Source organism: Pollachius pollachius (genome assembly GCF_949987615.1).
Source record: "Pollachius pollachius genome assembly, chromosome: 15".
Lineage (NCBI taxonomy): Eukaryota > Metazoa > Chordata > Actinopteri > Gadiformes > Gadidae > Pollachius > Pollachius pollachius.
In genome coordinates, this window is record NC_136948.1 from 21,684,604 (window position 1) to 21,698,579 (window position 13,976).

General features: G+C 41.6%; 1 protein-coding gene across 8 annotated transcripts in view; it reads right to left on the reverse strand.

The window, feature by feature from the left end:
- Positions 1-7,456: 7,456 nt before the first annotated feature.
- Positions 7,457-13,976, reverse strand: part of kiaa1109 (KIAA1109) — a 99,977-nt gene continuing 93,457 nt past the window's right edge. For all 8 annotated transcript variants that reach the window (XM_079752824.1, XM_079752823.1, XM_079752822.1 and 5 more), the window contains 8 exons: positions 12,653-12,842; positions 11,791-12,008; positions 11,453-11,704; positions 11,140-11,343; positions 10,540-10,734; positions 9,332-9,466; positions 9,077-9,233; positions 7,457-8,519 (listed from right to left, as the gene is read on the reverse strand). In XM_079752824.1, coding sequence (XP_079608950.1) covers positions 8,303-8,519; positions 9,077-9,233; positions 9,332-9,466; positions 10,540-10,734; positions 11,140-11,343; positions 11,453-11,704; positions 11,791-12,008; positions 12,653-12,842 — 1,568 coding nt within the window. In that variant the 3' untranslated portion in view covers positions 7,457-8,302. The remainder of the gene's footprint in view (positions 8,520-9,076; positions 9,234-9,331; positions 9,467-10,539; positions 10,735-11,139; positions 11,344-11,452; positions 11,705-11,790; positions 12,009-12,652; positions 12,843-13,976) is intronic.

The following is a 13,976-nucleotide window of genomic DNA, read 5'->3' on the forward strand; positions in this document are numbered from 1 at the left end:
CATTGAAACCCATTCATATTTTTCGATCTCATAGGTCCCATGGGCTCTACCGGAAGGGGCGTGACTTCGCCACTCTATAAGGTATGTGTGTGAGTTGCATCAGGAGACGCTAGAGGGACAGAAGCTATACTGTGCTGTCTTATAACCTCAGTTATGTGAGGTATGGGACAAACCCTAATTGGTAAAGCCTTGAGGGAACAAGTGCTTTGCGTTGGCTGAATATAGCCTAAATGTACGGCCACACTGAACGCGTTACGCGCGTTAGAGGCGTTGAAAATCTGCATTTTTGCATAGGGAACCATTGGTTTAGGCGCGTAGATGCGTAACACGTGCTAAAGCAGCGCGTTTGGTGCGTTAGACGCGTTTTACGCACCTAAATAACGCACCAACGCGCGGAGTTCAAAAAATTGAACTTTTGACGCGCCAACACGTGACGCTTAGCCGCGATAGCCAATCAGCGTTGAGCTTGACCCGATGTCACTGGCAGAGAGACAGGACGCACAGAAGCAGAAAGACCATGGACGACCAAGTCATCGTTTCAGTGTCTGCTGAAACGATGAGGAGGTGGTGAAACTCACCCAGCTGTGAGCGCCTACGGAGGATGCCATGCACTAGTTTGGATTCTCTGCCGATATTTCCCACCACTATCGTCGGGCCGGGGTTTGATCGAGCATTTGTGGGGTTTTTTAATCATTGCTTTATTGGCCAAATCTGAGGAGAAATCTAATTAGATATCTAGAAATATTATAGGCCTTTATTACACGGGTCTTCTCAATGCCGTGGAACGCTCCGTTCACTTGCATAGATAGTAGTCCGGTAACTTGTCAACCCCAGCGTCTTCGGTTGCTTAGCGACGTCAACGTCTTTGGCGGACTATTTCTCTGCTGATCAACACTACGAATGAATTGTAAAAAGACACACCGTGTGAAGTTATTCTCATTTTGGCAAGTAGCGGTGTAATAAGCGGGATAATGTATAGAACGTCACCGGTCATTATCGAAAATAAGCCCTTCAGGGCGTAGCAAGACACCCGCTGGAAGGGATCATCTAGCTGCGTGGGCGCGTTAGGCGCGTTGAACCATTTTTGTCACACACAATGATCAAGCGTCAGGTTAGGCGCGTTACACGCGTAATCTTACGCGCCTAACGCCTTCAGTGTGGCCGTAGCTTTAGTCTTTACTAATTGTTAGTTTTTCTTTTATTTACCTTTTTTTCTTTTTTTTTCTTTTTACCGTTTTTCATCAATTTTTGTACCATGGAGGCCTAATACTCCGGGTGGAAGAAGAATAAATCGTATCAACGTAATTTTTGCCTCACTGCTACCTTTTTGTGCCAATCCTAAGACCCTGGACACTCTACCCTTTGACAATGTGTTACGTGTTTTTTTCTTCTTTGTATTTTTATTTACGTATTGGGGGATTTTAAAACAAAAGCCCCCACACAGGTGTGGTGTTTGATGTCAGGATAATGGTTGATGATTGATTGATTGATTGATTGATTGATTGATTCTTGAAATAAAATACAAAATACCCAACTTCTAAGGAGCTTTCGTTTTAGATAGGGACCTATTAGGTTCAACATGAAAGATGTGTGTGTGTGTGTGTTGGAGTGTTTGTGTGTGTGCGTGTGTGTGTGTGAAAGAGAGGGAGCGAGAGAGAGAGAGGTGTCACGATCCTACTGTTGGGTAATATTAAGCTGGTGGGTAACTGGTTGTCATGGTAACTGTGGGAGTGGCTCCCTTGATTGGCCTTGATTATGGTCACCTCAGGGATCCAAGATGGCGGACAGAAGCAAGATGGTGTCTGGATAGACAGCGTGGTGCGCAGACTTGGTTGCACTCAGAAACCATAAATCTTTGTAAAACCTATTCGCTCTTATACTAGGACAGTACCAGGATTAGGGATTCCTACAGGGAACGTGACCGCTCCTTTGTCGTGTATGTCTGTCAAGTGTTCGTCTATGTTATATGTCAAACAACCAAACGGGACAGGCTACTGTTTACCCCAACGCTTGGGCTATCCCCCAACAAGAGAGAGAAGGGCTTGCCAGGGACCCAGGTGAGTCACTGCTCAGCTGGCCGGAAGGTAGTCGCCTGCCAGCTTTGGTTTGTTACCACTTATGTGTCTCGACTCCTGCTTAGACAGAGAGATGTTTTGAATATACCAGTGGGGTCGTGACATAGGCGAGATCCAAAGCATATAACAGGGAATCCCCTCGAGCAGATAAGAGATTACACACACACACACACACAAAAATAAACGACCCAAGATGGTGTTGCGTGTCACACACCAGAACCGTTGAAGCAGCGATCGGTCGGCTCATCGTGATCGCTCTCCCTCCTCTCTAATGGCCCTTGACACACCATTGCGACTGCCGATCGTCGGTAAAAAAGGCAGTCGGACCGATTTGGTCATGGCAGATTCAACGTGCAATTGGTGGAAAAGGACCCTGATGGGCTTGAAAAGATCACTGACAGCTTTGACGACGGCCGTTCGCACTAGTGGGGTTCCGTGAATAGGCAATTTGTCTGGTTTTCTCAATTTGTCTCTTTGTTGGTCAAAAAAGGTATTGGTTGAGGATCAGGAGTAGCAACTGATATATTTAATCATACTACCGATATAACCCAGATCTTATCCAGTATCACTTCAAAAATAGACAGAAAATTATAGGCCTGATGATATGAAAAGTTCCTTTTTAATAATCTTTACCGTTACAGACACTTACACTTGCACAGACGTATACACCTCAGCTTCTCTTCCATGCACTTGCACCGAGAGCTGGTAGGCCTACTACATGCAATACATTTTTAGCGAGAGGCAGCGTGGTTCAAATGGGAAGCATCTTATTGTCCTCTTCCTTCCATCCATGATCAATGCAATTAATTATGTTTTGCCACCACTTGTTTCATCCTTGGTGATGTTTGGAATGCAGTGTCGACGATGGTTGCAAATTCCTCCATGAGGAATGGCACTATGTGCATCAACTCGCAGCAGGATCACTTGCCCTTGAACTTAAAAGAAGATGTGCTGTCTGATCCACTGAATGGATCAGAGCCATGGCTTTGCTTGTAGTCATGCCCAGGTTTGTGGCAATTGTATTCAGGGATGTCATTCTGGTTGTCTTTCTAGATTTAAAGGAAATCAAGATTTCTGCAGCCGCATTCACAGCCTAGATGTGATGGAAATTACTCAGAAGGATTACAGTTACATCTGTGTCTCCAGTGTGCACCAACTCAAGTGATGATGTTTGGAGGGCATGGAGGAGGTGTACTATGATACGAGTGTCAGCTTCCTCATGGTGGCATTGACCCATTGGTGGACGCTTGCCAACATTGTGGACTTGATCCGCTGCAATGATGTAAACATCCTTTTCATCTGGGAACTGTTCATCTGTTATCAACTTATTTGAAAGGAATGAGAACTTTTGTTGCGTTTCTTGTTGTCAACGTGTGCCAGAAACTTCTGCCAATCTCCTGGGATTTTGGCCATACCCGACACACGTTGTTGGGTGCCTGTTCCTCGCTTTTCCCTTGTGCCTCCTTTGATTGTTAGTTCACAATACTGGTCCCAGATGATATCTACTCTTGTTGATCGTTTTTAAATCATAGTGCATTCTTGGGCAGAATACCTTGTCAAAATATGAGTCAAAGGTCTTCCCTTGGACTTTTTTACCAGGAAGAGAGTGTATCAGCCCACCACCATCAATGACAATGAAGTCATAAACACCTGGCGGAACTTAACTCCTCATCGATAGAGATGTTGCTACTCTGTCACTTACCAGCTTCCATGATGTAGACCAACAAATCTGACTTGGTGCTAGAGTAAGCTGGGTGCAATCTCAGCTTATTTACGGTCTTCTTCTATGTTTTTGTCTCATGGAACAACAATAAGTCGTTTTGCTTGATTGCTGCTGTCAAAAGTGTGTAATTTGATTCAAGTACACTCTTCCTTAAGTTGGTGTACTGCTTTTCTCCAGTAGAATCAGGTTGGTTCAGCAGCTGGTCTTTAACAACCTCCTCAAAGGGATTTCTGTTGCTCAGCAGCACCTCCAACAGGCCTTTCACATGCTGTTGAAATCAAAGCTGAGATGCAGATCCTTCCTCGTGATGAGGACGTTCTTCACAATATTCGTTTTCAGCTACAGTGGTAAACTGCTCAATAACACAGCTGATTTCTGGGCCAGTCACAACCAAACGCTGCAACATCTCAGGGTTCTCTGTCAGACCAATTATGCCACCATCTCCCTTCACCCTTTTGATGGCCTGCTCGTGTGCTTGATCAATCGGTATGGATGAGAAACTACTATTGCTTTGGGTTATTGTCCAGTGTCCCTCCTTAAACTCTGCCTGGATGGTATCTGGGAGCCCTTCCATGTCTCTAATTAAGACTGGATTCCACCTGGCATAATTATGGGGATCAAGGGCAAATTATAGAGGCACAAGCTTCTGCAAGGTAATGAACATGAGCTCAAACTTCCTTTCCCAATGTGCCTGGATAAACATGAATATGAGCTTTTGAGTCCGTTATCACCTTGTTACAGGAAATAAGTTTTATTATAAAAATCCATTTGACATGACTGAGTGCCTAGGCGCCTCGCTACACAGCACACACCGAACAAACTCAGGTCACCTAGCTCGCCATTATGGGACGACCCATAATCTGGGTGGTGTGTCAGGGCCTTAACCACCGTAAAGTGTGACCTCAGGGAGCGCTGTTGCACATGTTCTGTAACATGCTCGAGTTTAAAGCGTAGACAGGCATGAAATCGTTCACGGAATATCAGTAGCGGTTCCTATCCGAGCTCACCAGGGAGGCAAACATCAACTTGGATGGGAGCGTTTCTCAAAATATACACAGGTACATAAATATATATATAAATGTATTTATGTATAAATACATCTATATATACTTATTATATACGGAGAGGCCCTCTTAAACCCATCAGTTACTTGGCTCCGCAGTGCGTCAGTGTCTCTCTCTATGGCTCCCTCTCTCCTTTCCACTGTGTTTCGAGAATTTATATTGATATAACGAGAAAGGATGGAATAATAACGCCAAGAAAATAAAGGCTCCATGGTTATAATAATTTAAATATAATTAACTTAAAGCGTGTAATGAGACAATGAGACGATCTAGTTATGGGCCAGCAGAGGCTTAATTTAACCGGATTCGGCCTATAACCTTATTTTTTATATCGTTTTTATGTTATGAATATTTTTATATTGCCTGGTTATACCAGAACCACATTTCCACATTGGTGGAAGTGGATTTTCAATGGTCAGATACAGATCTTGTTACCAAGATAATTGAATAAAAGCTACATGGTCTACTTATATTATAACTAAATAATTGTTTATTTATATATGTATATAATATATATTTTAATATTTAATAAATTCAATATTTAACCAATGCATTTCAATCTGGAGATTTTTTCCGACTTCAGAGGGGTGCGGGCTGCACAGTGCACGCTCTAGTTGTGGTTTGGTCAAAAACAACAATCCCATTTATCACATTTTTGCAGCGGACACCCTCAAAAACTGAAACTAACCACGTCCCTTAAACCCATTCGCCATCGCTCCGCTTCGCGTCGTGTTGAACAACGCCCCTGAACTGTGGTATAATGACCACATTCCACAGTCGTGAGCTTAAATATACCATTGATTCACAATATAACGGCACGTGGTAAGAATACTTTGGATGGTTACGACATTATGGCTTTTAATCAAAACATCTATGGTGAAAATGAATGAGATTTTTACTTCCGGAACCACACTGTTACGCTCTAAAGTGTACTGCTAATACCCGGGGACTTCCGGTAAAATGGCGGACAGGACACACAAAAGGTTTTGAGCTCTGTTCATTTCGGTCCCAAACTTCAACTCAAATACGGCCTTTAACTTAAACCTGGCTGAATGGCCATCCCTGATAAATTCATTAAAATAATCAATTTAATTTTTATTCCATTTGGCAAAATCGGGTACATAACATAAAAAAATCTGAAACAGTTAAAGATTACGAAGATGGTGGATTAAAAGCCATTCATTTGGAATGATTAAATGCTTCATTACAATTAAAATGGTTAAAATCTTTCCTGCTGAATAAAAATTGTGTGTGGTATTGTCTCCCCAGAGGTTTATTTAAAAAAATGGGTGGCGTAGAGTTTGACCTTTTAATATGATTTTCAGTTGAAAGACTGCCAATCAAACTGCCAATCAAACTTCCTCATTTCACAAACCCACCCCATTACACTCCTTTTCCTCATTTAACCCCACATCAAACTCCCATCTGGAACAACAGATATGTGCTATGTAATCGCAAATCTCTACTTACAACATTGGATGGATGAAAATATCTTGTCAGTCAGCCATCTTATTAATGATCAAGGAGGCTGGCTCTCATGATGACTTCTGCTTGAAATACGACAAAGTATGGACACATAAAGCTGTGGAGTAAAAATTTAGTCCAAAACATAGAAACACAGTTGGTTATGGTACTTCTACCTACACTTTATTTCAACAGTCAAAATTTTCTAGCTGAGGGAAACTCAAAAAGATGGATACTTACTCCTCTTAATAATTGACTCTTCCCAATATACGATCGAACAGAAACTCCCATCTTTTCGTAGAAGTACATTTTAAAATTATGAGTAATATCTATCCATCCAGTGAACTGAAAAAAGATTTAGCATTGAACATGACATTTTTTATTTTTGTGAGTCTGAAACAGAGACTGCTGATCATCAGTTTTTTGTATTCTGATTCCCTAAAATAATACATTATTATTTTAATACATTATTATTTTAGGGGTGTAATATACAAGGAGAGTGATTTGATTGTAAAAAAAAAAGTGATGCTTCAGTCAATGTTTTTTATCCATGCCAGCAAGTGGAGGAGAACCAAGCCACTTCTCTCCGTGTTTACGCGGGACCTGGTTGCCAATCATTTAAGTTCCTTAAAACAAATGAAAAGTAAACATGCAAAAGCACTTATTGCAGCTTATGAGGAGAAACATGTATTTGAGAATTGTATTTTCATTCATTTATTACTTTATTTAATTTTTTGTCATTTCTTGCCAATTTTTATAATTTGTCCCATTATTTTACATAATTTAAGTTATCTTATTATTCATTGTGCCTTGTATGTAAATTAGGAGGTGTAATTTTCATTTCTATGCCAACGATCTTTGAAAAAAAAAAAAAGACTAATTTTAATTACTAAACTAATCCTACATAACGGTTTGCATTTCATAGGTGTTCCGCTTTCTTCATGCAAATTAGCCTCAAGCTAATCATGCATTGTGTGTGTTGTCAGGTAATGTGTTTGTTTCGTTTGTACTTTACTTTGTTCTCAAGAGGTGAGGAAACTATAAGCCATCCAGGGTTCCTATTTATCACCTTCATTTTTTTTAATAATAATTAGCAATGGGAATCAGCAGGTTGTAGTCCATGAGCATGATAGAATGAAGAAACTTTTATTTTTATTTCATTTATTATCCTTTACAACCGACATATGCTTCAAACTTTACACTCCATTACTCAGTTACTTATTTTCAACTGTCATGCTTGACGCGATCACAATTTTTTTTATTGACCATCTCAAAATCAAGTTTGAGATTCAAACCACATTTTAGAATTAATATGCAGGTTTGCATAATCACGTCCAAAAAATTACACTATACATTATTTCAGTGAAAAGACTTTTAGTAAAACTTGAGCATCTTTCAATGTATCCTTTAGCAATCAATGTAAATTAGTGTTTTTATTATACCAAGCAATCAACATTAAGTAATCAAGTTATTTACAGAGGCATATTATATATATATAAGACAAATTATACATGTACAATCAATGCGTCTTTACAAGTATAAGTTCATTCCATGATGATGTTAAAAGTAGACAAAATGTGACTATGGATGAACATTTAAACCAAAATTATGTTTGCCTTCAAACATAAAAAAGATAGTAAACATATTGAAGAAAAGGAGTCTAAAAAGGTAGTTTTTTAAAGAAAATGTTTCTTAAATATCGGCCAGCCTTAATATAAAAATGTTCCAGTTGGTTAATAACATAATTTATGAGTTGATTCACATCTTTTTTAGAAGGGTTGTTTATAAGCAATGCAACAACCTTTTCCATTAAATTACCTTACAATATATATATATAAAAAAAACGACACATTGAGGTGAGGAAACTAGTCACATAGCACAATAGTAAAATACTTTGCAATCAACACATTTAGAAGTAAGGCTACTCTGACAAATGCATTGAACAGTGGAGAGGCTTAAGAGAGTGTAGTCTATCTTTAGTGGTCTTCTTTGTCTCTGCCTTTCTTTTCCTTCTCATCTTGTAGAGCGGTGCCAAGTTTCTTGATGAGCACAGACAGAACCTTGTCCAAGGGGTCCATCACACCCCTCTGGAGCCACTTGGGGATCGTAGTCCTGGCGTGATGGAAACCCAGTTTTTGCAATATGTAGTCCACGCCCACTGGGTCAATCTTGCGTCCAGTCCAAGAAATCAGCCTAGGAAGTAAAGAAGTGGTTTGTGAGTAACATATTATTTTATAGAAGACCTTTATGCGATTCAGTACAGCACGCCAAAGCATTGTCAATTAGCAGTGTAACTAGAGGAACATAGTGATTTGACTATTGACTAATAAACTTCTCTTTATGCCAGTTGCACATATTCTGTTTATTAAAATGTCCTGATCGCTAAACAATGCAATCACAAATGAAAACCTTCTTCAGTACAAAGCAACAGCATCTGAATTATGTTGAGAACAGTGGGACTGATTTTAGGGAAGTCTGATTGAAAGATTTTTCTAAGGATTGTGATAAACCAGCCAAAGGTCGGTTGTATTGCTAGGCCCCCATCCGTTAATGTTGGTACTCTGACGCTTGGTAAAAACCCACAGAAAAGTCCAGCTTGAGGTGATAGGAAGAGCTGTGTCAGTTGGTATATATTATAATAGACATGAACTAGCTGATTCTCAGGCCACCAGAACTCAGTAGCAGAGGATTCCTTTAAAGTGGAATTTTGTTTTTTCAACGTTAGCGAATGGTACGCCCCGGTCTCTGACCGGAGTGTGGGCTCCAGGTGCCACGTGTTGCACATGAACTCCCTCCAGTCCACGGTGGTGTAGTTGATGCCCTCCTCCTTGTCTGAGGAGCTGTCATCGTGGGTCGTGGGGCTCTTCTGACCGGGCCTGGTGGTGAAGATCCGGGGGGCAAAGAGAGCTGGCATAGAGAGAGCAAGGTTAACGAGGTTAAAAAAATAACGTTGTCATTTTGATGTTTTTAGATGTGTCAGATGTTTCCCACTGCAGGCTGCACACCTTTCTCCTTCTCCTTCAGATAGGCCGACACCAGGTCATGGAGGAACATGATGAGCTCAGCATCCATGGTGACGCAGATATGATCTGTGAACTCTGTGACCACGCTGCACTCCACCTTAGGCTTGCTGTCGGAGTCTAGGAACAATGGGATGAACATGGCATAGGGTTATGTTAAGCCTAACCCTAGGCCACAACAGTGTTTGCCTTGGACCATAAATCACTGAAAGAGCCAGTGAACCCAAAACCGTTGAAACATTTTTTAAACATGACTACGCGTCTTATGTCTTTGCCATTTAATCACTGTTTAGAAAAAGGGGTTTAAATGCTTTGTTTTTGCCATCCTCTCCAAAGCAGGTGACGTTCTTTTCATGGCGACTTTACGAGCCACTCAGACGTCACGACCCTTCGGTGTCGCTGTGTATCGGTCTGTGTGGCGCAGTTTGTTGGTGTGTGTCGGGTGGCGGGGTATGGAACTTGTAAAAGATGACCAATGCGCTCTTAAACACGGATAACAATTCAAAAAGACAAAATCAGTTTTACAGAATAAGAATTGATCGCCAACAATAAACATACAAACCGGTTTAAGGGAACAACTACTTGAAAATATTAATAGATGTAGGCCTATGCAGCACTTGTAAAAGCCGAATTAACCTATGGCGCTCTTAAATGTTTGGGAACAATTGAAAAAGGCAAAATCTGTATTCCAATTCCAATAAGAACCACGAAGCAGCTAAGCAATGGCTTGGCTGTTCCGTTCTCGCACTATGAAGCACAACCTCCTCTTGATCGATAAAAATATCACGTGATCGTCAAAATTCTTAACGATCAATGATCGATCAATCATGCCCATCCCTAAAATAAACATACATGCACATTTTAGTTTTGGTGATAACTCTCACTCTCTCCATTTGCTCGTTGCATTGCTACGGCTGGACTACAGTATTCATTTTGGTTTCAGAGCTGGAATTGTCATTAGGTAACTTCTGCAGTACTTCAGAGGGTCCTCATCGAGTGAGCGGCATTCTGTTTGTAGCCATCAATCAAACTAACCCATGAATCACGCTACTGTTCCAGTCGAACCTCTTCAATCAGGCATAAATAATATAAAATGCGTATTGTATACATTTTTACTTAAGTATTTCAATTCAAAGTAATGCAGAATTTACAAACACAGATCCACCAGTTCCTTTCCTCTTAACCAAACGTACCCGTTAATGAGGGCTCGTCTGGCTCCTGGACGTGGATGGACTTGAAGTCCAGCTGCATCCTGGGCAGAGCGAAGATGGTCTCTGTCTCGTGGTTGTAGCTCGAGGAACCGCGGAAGCTGCTGAGCAAGCTGGAGCTCTTGGTGGTGGATCCATTTTCCTCATTGTTGGTGTCAACATTCCGCAGTAAGTTTAACTCTTAACAGAGGGATAAAACACATAAGTCCGATTTTTTAAAAACAAAAGCTCAAAAGTTCAACTCTAAAGTTTAACATATTATTTTATGAAATTGCGATAAAAGACCAAACCTGCTAATTTAAACGAAAAAGGCATATATTAATGGGATAGTAACATTGATACATATTTTCTTATTGACAATAATTGTATTTTCTCATTAACGTGTCATATTTCCATTTGAAAAGTTTGTTTTTTGGACCAAGTTTTACCCAAAAAGCTGGATCTTATAACATACACTCATACGACAATTTCTTTTAAAAATACGACAAAACTTTCTGAGCACAATTACAAGAAAGGAATTTTTCTTCACCAAAACGTCCTCAAACGCAGGAAGTGTTCGTAACAGGGATGACTCCACGTCCTTACCTTCATTCCTCATGGCAGTGACGTAGCTGAACCACTCCTGGACTGTGGCCACGCCATGGGGAGGATTTTCGTGACGGCGGCGGGTGATTTTTGTGATGGTAGCCATGGGACTTTCTAGTGCACCGCAGGGTTTGGTCACCATGGTGTTGTGACCCAGATGGAAGTCCAGAGTCTGTACGATGTAGGTGGAGTCATCGTTTGAGCCTGTATTAGAAAGAAACAGAATCAAGCAAAGAAGATGATTGGAGAAAATAAGGTGTTAAAAAAGGCTGCCTCTGGGTTTTGCACGGGAGGTATCATCTCTTCTGCTCACCATCCTCCCAGATCTTCTGGGCCTCCGTCCAGAAGGCGATGTTGGGCTCTTCCAAGTGAAACAGGGCCCATGACTTGGAGCGGAAGTTAGGTCCGTGGAAGCAGGCCAGAGTCATGTGATTGCCGTGGAGGCTCATGGACCCTCCGAGCTGCACGGCGTCCTCGGGGAGGGGCATCTGGAAGAGGGATATGTGGCAGCCGGCGATAACCTTCAGGACCCCGGGCCAGTGGCGGTGATGGGCGGCGTCCAGATCTGAGAGCCGTTGGAGTGAAACACCAGTCATTATACACACACGTGGACAAACTGCAGTCTGCATCCAGGAAACCGTCTGCACTCACAGAGTTCTGTTGCTCCTTTCTCGATGTTGATCAGAGGGGCTTTGGGGGGGAGGTAGGAGCCAGGGCCCCATGTAGACAGGGCTCTCTTGCTGGTGTCGAACTGCTGGGTGAAGAACTCCTGGAGCTTCATGCCGATCTTGATGAGGTCGGGCGTAGTGCTCCGGGAAATGATCACCTGGAAGATGTCCCACTGCAGGTCTCCGTGGATGAAGATCTCACTGAGTAGGTGGAGAGACGGGGACACGAGAACAGGGATCGGATTGTGGTTCATTAAAGGAATGCCACCACATCCACAATATTCCTATCCAGAAGCCCTTCTAAAATGATACTCTCTACGCGAAAGGAGACATCTTAATCCACGCGGACACACTTCCATGTCTTTAACCTTCATTATCATCTCGGTAAAAGCTCCTTCAGTTCTCTTTTCGCATTTGAGACATAATGCGTAGAATTTTCTGTTTATTTTAATGTTGGAAGTGAAGTCTAAATTTTACTAACTCATGAAACGTTTTTTACCTTGGTAGCTTATTAACCACTATTATGTTATAGGCACAACCTTTCTGCAAAATGTGTACCAAACATTAGATACTCTGTGACAAAGGATAAAGGTTTATCCCTATTGAAGCTTGACGATATGGCCAAAATCACATTCTAAGAGTTAAAAAATATTGGTTGTTCATCTATGTTTCCTTTTAAAATACTTTAGCAGTATACGGCTCTTACATTTCTGTGATTAAAAAATAGCAGCTATCCAAATAAATGATCGATGAACGTGGTTCAAACTGTTAAATCCGTACGACACAAGTCAGCACCACAGAGTAACCACCAATTGTGTCGCTAAATCCATTGACCTATCGTCTACCTCTTCTCTGAGAGGCTGGTGTCCACCGTGTTGAGGTTGACCTTCCACTCGTCCTGGAGCTGGAGGTCTGCGTTGCTGAACACCCCCATGAGGATGGAGGACCCCATGTAGTCCACCCGGGCCTCGGTGGAGCCCATGGTGATCTGGATCTTGTGGCTGGGTTGCTGGTTTGGGTGCTCGGAGATGTGTGCTTTGAAAAAAAAACACACAAAACAAACGCATTGTGTCAAATACAATCTGAATCCGTCAATTTTTTTCTCATCGGCAAAGTCCTGCTTATTCAATTGATAATAGATTATAGACAATAAAAATAAAAAAGAAGCTGATTTAAAAGAGGTGGGTGAGGGAGCTTGATATTGTACTGCTTGAGCAACTAAGCCGGAGAGTGAGTCTCTACTGGTTAGGTGTACATAACCCACGGCCCAAATTGTTGGCTTTCCTATCTTATTTGTTTTCTTTTCTGTTTTGTTTTTTTAAGGCTGGAGAAAAGCCAGAGGCCCCAGGAGGAAAGCTATGTCTGTCTTATAATGCTTCAGATAATGCAAATACCTTCCCTCCCTTGACAGGATTCCCGCAACCATTTAAATTCCAGCTAATGCATTGAACGTGGTACCAAGTCATTTAATTTCTAAGAAAATAAACACATAGAGAAAAAACACTTAACTTAGGAAGAGCCCGCCCGAATTATACACATCGGATATTAATCCCCAACAGGACGAATTTACAGACTTCTTTACTATCTTAAAGGTCCCATGGCATGCTACTTTATGGATGCTTTAATATAGATATTAGTGGGCCCTAAACACAGTATTTGAAGACGTTCCCGAAATTAAGCCGTGGTGCAGAATTACAGCCACTACGAGCCCTTCACACATTGAGCTTTCCCCAAACGCGCCGTTTCGGTGTCTGTAGCTTTAATGCAAATGAGGAGGAGAGAGGCGGGTCAAGGAGGAGTGTTCTAGAATATTTACTGTAAATATTCTAGAACACTCCGGGTGCTCCGGCGGGAGTCCTGGAGCTCAATATCTAAATAATATCATATTATACATAGATATCTATATCATATAATATATATTATCACGGCCAAAAGCTGTGTGAGCCTCAAGACGATATTATGAATCTCAAACGACTGCGTCGGGTTCTCCGACGTCTCTGGTTCTTCCACGTCCACAACTACAGTCTTGTTGTCGAAATACCAGAGACGTCAAAGAACCGACGTGTTATGCGCCACAACACAAGAAGTGTACAACACTTGCGTTGCAGTGTGGTTTATCACACACACACACACACGTGGCGCGTTCGTAGCTCATTGTCTCATTGGCCG